Source organism: Anoplopoma fimbria, chromosome 16 (genome assembly GCF_027596085.1).
Source record: "Anoplopoma fimbria isolate UVic2021 breed Golden Eagle Sablefish chromosome 16, Afim_UVic_2022, whole genome shotgun sequence".
Classification (NCBI taxonomy): domain Eukaryota; kingdom Metazoa; phylum Chordata; class Actinopteri; order Perciformes; family Anoplopomatidae; genus Anoplopoma; species Anoplopoma fimbria.
Window position 1 is genome coordinate 20,802,023 of NC_072464.1, and position 7,990 is coordinate 20,810,012.

Here is a 7,990-nt window from a genome sequence, read left to right on the forward strand (position 1 = left end):
GTCCCCATCCTTTTTCAACACACCTATGACCCATTCTTCTTCTTTCCACACACTTGTCTATATTGCAATTTTAATTGTCATCACCGCTTGGATTATTTACACAAAATGAAAGCAGTTTTTTGGAACAAGAAGAATCTTAACAGAAATATATATTCATGGTATTTCACTGTTGAACTACATCAATTTTCCGCAATGTGGCAAAAAGAAAAGTAATGTTCAAGGCCAAGAAGGAGAACCAAGAGCCACTAGGTTGTGCTTTCAGAAATTCAGGCATACAAACTTGTAAATTCTGTAAATGCTCATAGCTCTGGTTCATATTTAAGACAATACACTGATTGAGCAGAAGTATAATAAGCCCTGTACACTGCAATGGACACATTGTTCCTGTTGTGCATGTTTTTTTTCTGAAGGTATAGTTTGTGATTTTGTGCTGGCATGCTGTGCTTCTGTTTTTCACATTGTTTAAATATTGACGCTAGATTGCTAACGATGCCAACAACAATCAAAAACAACAATATGACCTTATACAATCATAAAACTGTGTACAATTGGGTTCAGAATATTGAACCCATCAATCACCTGCAAGCAGTGAAATAGCTGCACATATGACAGGAATCTTTTGAAGACATTATTGATAACAGAAAGCCTTAATGATCCAAAATGGCAAAAACAGTGAGGATTAATTCCCGGCACATACACTGATGTATTACTGGTGTTTCATCAACAGTACTCCTATGCAGACAGGCACATTTTTCAAAATATACACAATAGATTTAGTTATCTAAGAGTTCATCACACAATCCATTGTTCACGTTGACCTGCTGACAGTCATTCAAATAAATGCTTTGACTGACGGAACCGGCGACCATGCTGCTTCCATGAAGACAAGTCTTTACTGCAGCTTCATAGTAGCAGCAGTGAAGAAGAAAATGTTCTTGTAGTCCTGTAAGAGAGCCGGTACTACAAAGACTCTTCCTCGGATTCACTGTCTGTGTTTGGCTTTGTCAGGAGTTCCAGCTCCTCGCCGTCCTGCGACAGAAAACACAAAGAGAAATTTAAAATACATGCAGAACAGTGGACAAAAAGGTATTTCTAAGACAAACATCTTAGTATCATCAGCAAACGTTTAACTTTTCAACTTAACTACGTCAAAGTCCTGCAGGACAGTGTCCTCATGAGGCCCCCATACAGATCTGTTCTGTTTAATAGCTTCCTCTTTCTAAATCCAATAGACGACTCTGACCTAATGAAATTACGTGAGGTAATGCACCAGCATGCGTCTGAATGTTGTTTACAAAGCAAGGAATCAGGTTTCCTCCTTCACTGAAGAAATCACATTATAGAGAAATGAGAGCCACGCTTCCCACAGAGAGCTCGGTATGTGCGTGGGAGGAGAGGAAGGGGCTTTACATGGGGGTGAGGTGAGTGACGCTGTGTGAGAAAAAGCGTGTGCAATGTGACCAGTGAAGGTTTTCTGTGTGTTTTGCGGTTGGCTCCGTACCCCTCTGGACCTCTCGAACACCTCTCCGTTGATGACCCGCAGTTTCTCCTGCTGCAGGCTGTATTCCAAGTCCTTGGGCCGGCTGGCGTTGTAGATAAAGATGGCCAGCAGGACCGTGGGAGCCTGGAGGAAGAAGTCCAGCGAGGGGCGGAAGTCGAAGAGGAAGAGGGAGAAGGCGGTGACCAGGACTGTGGTGATCTGGCCTGTCAGCACGTGGAACATGTTGTCTCTGAATTTCAAGATGAAGGCCACAGATAAACCCAGGGCAGCTGAGGAGAAGACAGAGAGGAGGGTGAGTTTTTCAAATGTGCACCTTAAATATCTTATGTGTATACTTAGAAAGCCTTAATGATGTTTCGTTATTTTAATAACTCTGCAGCTTTTATTTGGAGACAGTTTTCTAGTCACTCTCCTTACCATATAAACAAAGCAGTCCTCATTTGCTTAAAAGCGTAAAACGACCTGAAAAGTGACCTCTTGTAAGTAGTCACAAACTACGACTGCAAAAAATGTTGTTTGTATTTCCTAGCCAGGGCGGATGTATCATGCAAACGGTCTGACGTTGTTGGAGAGCATCGCAAAATAAGGAGAGGAGAGTTTGTGTCCTCTCTCCTATTAGCCATCAAAGTTGGTTTATTGGGCCATAAACACAAGCTTTTCATATTCCAAATCATGATTATTATCTTTTCTTTATCTCTATCCTAACCTTAAAGGGATAGTATGACATTTTAGGACATTTGCTTTAACGTTTTCTTGCTGAGAGTTTGATGAGTACATTGATACCACTCTCATATCTGTTTGTTACATGTGAAACTACAGCCAAAAGTGGGTTAGCTGTGGGAAAGTGGGAAACAGCTAGCCTTGAGCTGTCCAAGTGTGAAAAAAGATCCACCTACCAACACACTAATTATTGACTAGACGTAACCACAGTGCTATCAGACCATGAAAGATATTAGTAGAGTTAGTTATTTAGGCATGAGGTCACTCACCAGTGACCAGCACCAGACACAGGGAGTAGACATTATGTCCATGGAGGAGGCCACAGTGCACGGTGAGGCCTCGAGCCTCACTGCCCAGCCCGAGGGTCAGACTGTTAAACACCACACCAAAGGCATACCTACAGAACCATGAAGCAAAGGATTTAGGATTAGCAGTCAATTTAGCCATGTGTCTTCTGCCTTATTATGTTCCTCATAAGTGGCCTCTCACAGTTTACTGTTCTGGATGAAGATGCTCTCAGTGAGCTGGTTTCCTTCTTTGAGGATCTTCTCATTGTAGATGTTGGCCATGGCGGAGATGAAGCACTGGAGGAGGAGCAGGATGTGACCCACACCCAGAGAGCGAAGCTTCTCCACCACCCTGTCCCTCCACGCCTGCCCGGGCAGGGAGGACACCCACGATTCAGTGGCACTGTGGTGGGAGAAAAGATGTGAACAAAGGAAATGAAAATATACTAACAAAGCCAAACAATAAGTCCCACTCACAGCCTGGAGAATCATTGAATTATAAACACTGATGTAGACACCAGGACAACAAGAAAGAAACGTACCTGCTGTTCCTCATCTGCTCCAGCAGCTGTGTGTAGAGAAGGCAGGAGTTGGAGGGGGTGGAGAGGGGGTTTGAGTGGAGACCTGGTACGGCTATGGAGTTTTGGCTGCTCCCTGATCCCGTCGTCAAGGAAACAATGGACAGGAAGAGGACAAATAACGCTGCCCACTGAACCCAGGACAGACGCCTCCTAAAAGAAAAGGCGAGAAACAAAAACTTTAGTTTCCTCTGTGGTTGACATGAAGCTGTGTTCAGTGTCAAGATCTCAAGATTTCGAAAAGCATTAAATATGTAAAATTACATTGTAATGTGTACAAAATGATGCACAAAATGTCAAATTTTAACTGGTGTACCAATAAAAAGTGGTTAACTTTGAGTATTTCACTCAACTACAGTGTGGCTTTAATGACTTTAGCAGTGGAACAGTTACAATGGATTTATTGACATTGTTCTACAGTGTAGAAATCTCACTTTGAAGCTAATGAGAGAAACATTTCAGTATCTATTTGGTTAAATAGAAGACTTATCTTCTAAACAAGCAAAAAAAGAAAAGGGGTGGAAAAAGCAACAGCATCTCAACAGGGAATGTGCTGATTCACACTCAGCCCCTCTAATCAGTCAAAACACACACACACACACTATCATACTGAAGAACCAAACAATACAGGGTGATCAATTGTAAATCTACTTACTTCAGAACAAGTCTGAAGAGTACAGCTGTGGTCAGGATGACAAAGTTGGAGAACAACACTGCCATGGCCTGTGGACAAGAGGAGGAACAGCTGGTTTAGAGATAAAACAGCAGAGTGATAGCAAAAGAATATAACCAAGTCTTTGTGCAGGACATTTTGTAAACAGCTGAAGTGATAAGAAAGGGTTGAATCTTCATTGATATTACTCTCTTCGCTGAAGTTAAAATATGTTTTGAATAAGGTGTAGTTTGCATGTTAATGATGGTTAAATAACTGGAATTAATGCAGCAGACTTGTCTCCAGAAGCCCGGATGTAAAGCTTAAACACAATATGTCCTTTAGGTCCTGGTCATGTGAATAAATATTGAAGTTTTAACTTACAGGCTGCAGGTAAGTCATCACGTAGAAGATGATGAGGTTGTCAAGGAAGTAGAGGAAAGCAGGGACAGCCCATTTCAGGGAATTGAGGAAGGATGAGCTGGAGGAAAAGCCAAGCTCTCTGCATGATCGTCCCTCTGAAGAGACGGACAAAAAGAACAAATTAACACATCATCACACACACACACACACTCTGAGACGGCTGTGACTTCAATGTGTACCTTTGACTATGACTCGGACTGACATGGCCAGACAGAAGAGCAGTTTGAGTAACTCAGCAAACAGATTGACGGATGCAGGGAGGAAGTCATACTTGTTCTCTGCAAAATTGACCACAAAAAAAGAGACACAGTCAATAAGTAGTAACACACTTCAGCAAAACAATACAACTGTTTTATAACATGTTATTCAAATGTGTGCTGGCTTATTACATCGCAGTAATATCACATCTCTGTGGGAAACAGAAAAAAGTAATATCTGTCAGTCACCAGCATTGGCAGAGAATTTGAGCAGGATGATTCGACTGGTCCCCAAAGTGACGAAGCCCAGGCCGAGGGCCAGCGTGTAGGCCGACGACCGGGAGCACAGCCTGGTGCACGAATGGCAGCGCACCATGGCTAGGACTGGATCTGGATGCAGTCAAACCTGTTTTTAAAACAATACAGAACACAGAGACACACAGTGCTGGTATCAAGCTGGTGCCCAGTATCTGAGGTACCCCGAGTTTAAGCTTCAGAATCTGCATTACAAAAGAAAGCTCTTTCTCTGTCCAACACTAGTGAGATCAATGCAGTCATTTTCATCAGTTTAAAAGGTTCTGTGGTTAAAAACCTTTTGGACAATCCTTAATAAAAGGGTTTGAGTTTTTAAGTGGTTGTTCCCCAGGAGCTAATCATGGACTGTTACCTATTAATATTATATTATATTCCTTTATTGATCCCCATGGGGGAAATTCAAGTGTTGCAGCAGCTCAACTACACAGACACAGACAATAAATACACATACTATACAACTACACAGACAATAAATACACATACTATACAACTACACAGACAATAAATACACATACTATACAACTACACAGACAATAAATACACATACTATACAACTACACAGACAATAAATACACATACTATACAACTACACAGACAATAAATACACATACTATACAACTACACAGACAATAAATACACATACTATACAACTACACAGACAATAAATACACATACTATACAACTACACAGACACAGACAATAAATACACATACTATACAACAAAATAAAGATAGAATATATGTAGCCTTCTTATAAATAATCCCTCAATGAAGGTTAATAATGTTCTGTCTTTGTTGGAACTGTGTTGATTCCATCTGGGTTTTTGGGAACTATCTTCTGATGGAGGATCAGGCATAAAAAGCAGCAACAACCAGGCACATAAATTACACCAAACCCCTTTTGTTAAGGTCTCCATTGTATTTAATAAAGGTTGTATTGTCAGAAAACAAACACAAAGCTCCAGTGCTTCAATCTGAATATGATGCTGGCGATGAGACAAGGCCAGAATATTCAAACATAAAAACTTATTTCAAGTCACAGCTTCTTAATTGTCATATCATATTGTTATTTTTGTGCATCTTTAATTAAATATATTTGGGGGGGGTCTGGACTGTTAATCAAACAAAAGAAACCATTTGACCATTTTTTTTACTATTTTCTGACATGTCATATTCTAAAGGACACATACAGAATGATAACATAACCTAGTCTGCACATATATTTAATTTACTGCAATAATTCAACCAAACAAACACAGTGTAAACAGCTGTCGTGTTTCTACCAACAAACACCTCCAATAAAGACAACCTGCCCCTTTAAACCCTTCTTATGTGTGTCTTATGAATGCACAGTCAATAATATGGGAACATAAACCCCTCTAAGGTGCTACTCACGTGTTATTGCTCTTTCTTCCTGGACATAGCTGAACCATTGAGCTTCCTGGGTAAATCGGCGCATGCGCACTGGCACACTGAAGTTCCGTGTATGACGTCATCCCGTACGCACGTCATCCCGTACGCACGTCATCCCTCAGTCAAAAGTTTGGACACACCTTCTCATTCAATGGTTTTTCTTTATTTGTATTGTTATTTTTTTCTACATTGTAGATTAATATTGAAGACATCCAAACTATGAAGGAACACATATGGAATTATGTGGTAAACAAACAAATGCTCAACAAACCAGAATATGTTTTATATTTTAGATTCTTCAAAGTAGTTGAATGAGAAGGTGTGTCCAGACTTTTGACTGGTACTGTATATATATATAAATAAATAAAAATAAAAATAATATATATATATATATTATATTATTTTTTATAAATAAATAAAAAAATATATATTTTTATATATATTATATATATATATATATATATATATATATATTATTTTTAGTTTTTTTTTATTTATTTATTTTTTATATATATATATATATATACAGTACCAGTCAAAAGTTTGGACACACCTTCTCATTCAATGGTTTTTCTTTATTTTTATCTTTATTTTTTTCTACATTGAAGACATCCACACTATGAAGGAACACATATGGAATTATGTGGTAAACAAACAAATGCTCAACAAACCAGAATATGTTTTATATTTTAGATTCTTCAAAGTAGTTGAATGAGAAGGTTGTCCAAACTTTTCACTGGTACTGTATATATGTATAAATAAATAAAAAAAACAGTAAAAATAATATATATATATATAATATTATTTATTTTTATAAATAAATAAAAATAATATTATATATATTATTATATATATATGTATTTTTATTTTTATTTATTTATTTATTTATATATATATACAGTACCAGTCAAAAGTTATTTTTATAAATAAATAAAAATAAAAATTATATATATATATATATATATATATATATAAATTATTTTTATTTTTATTTATTTATATATATATACAGTACCAGTCAAAAGTTTGGACACACCTTCTCATTCAATGTTTTTTCTTTATTTTTATGTTCTTCTACATTGTAGATTAATATTGAAGACATCCAAATTATGAAGGAACAGATATGGAATTATGTGGTAAACAAACAAATGCTCAACAAACCAGAATATGTTTTATATTTTACATTCTTCAAAGTAGTTGAATGAGAAGGTGTGTCCAAACTTTTGACTGGTACTGTATGTATAATGTAGAACTATAATATCATGTATAATTCAATTGTCTTTGTCTAAAAATGTGTATGCAATTCCCTTATTATGTGACTGAAACTTTTTTTTTTTAAATATACCATCTTAATCTCCAGTATTTGTTCTATAGAAAGATCATGAGGGTCCATCTAAATCTAATATTTATACAGTACCAGTCAAAAGTTTGGACACACCTTCTCATTCAATGGTTTTTCTTTATTTTTTTATTTTTTTTCTACATTGTAGATTAATATTGAAGACATCCAAACTATGAAGGAACACATATGGAATTATGTGGTAAACAAACAAATGCTCAACAAACCAGAATATGTTTTATATTTTAGATTCTTCAAAGTAGTTGAATGAGAAGGTGTGTCCAAACTTTTGACTGGTACTGTATGTTTATATAATATTTCAGTTTTGTGGATTCTTTACTGTTTTTTATTGCTCATTTGCTTATTTATAATACTTATTTTGATCTTGGTTTTTTTTACTATGTCTCTTGTTTGCACTATCCTCTATGCTGCTGTAATCCTGTAAATTTCCCCGCTGCGGGACTAATAAAGGATTATCTTATCTTATCTTATAAAAACAAACAGGCATTGAATGAAGAAACATATTGTAACAATAGTGTCTGTCTTGTTAGTTAATAATAATAAGG

At 37.0% G+C, this 7,990-nt stretch overlaps 1 protein-coding gene across 1 annotated transcript; it reads right to left on the minus strand.

Annotated features, from left to right (window-relative positions):
- Nucleotides 1-57: 57 nt before the first annotated feature.
- On the minus strand, nt 58-6,129 carry slc35a5 (solute carrier family 35 member A5). Its single transcript, XM_054615531.1, has 10 exons — nt 6,068-6,129; nt 4,608-4,764; nt 4,341-4,439; nt 4,123-4,256; nt 3,742-3,809; nt 3,051-3,239; nt 2,711-2,911; nt 2,491-2,618; nt 1,502-1,770; nt 58-1,029 (listed from the first exon to the last, which is right to left on the minus strand). The coding sequence occupies exons 2-10, from the start codon at nt 4,732-4,734 to the stop codon at nt 961-963; spliced, it is 1,284 nt and encodes a 427-aa protein (XP_054471506.1). The 5' UTR covers nt 4,735-4,764; nt 6,068-6,129; the 3' UTR covers nt 58-960.
- Nucleotides 6,130-7,990: the final 1,861 nt, after the last annotated feature.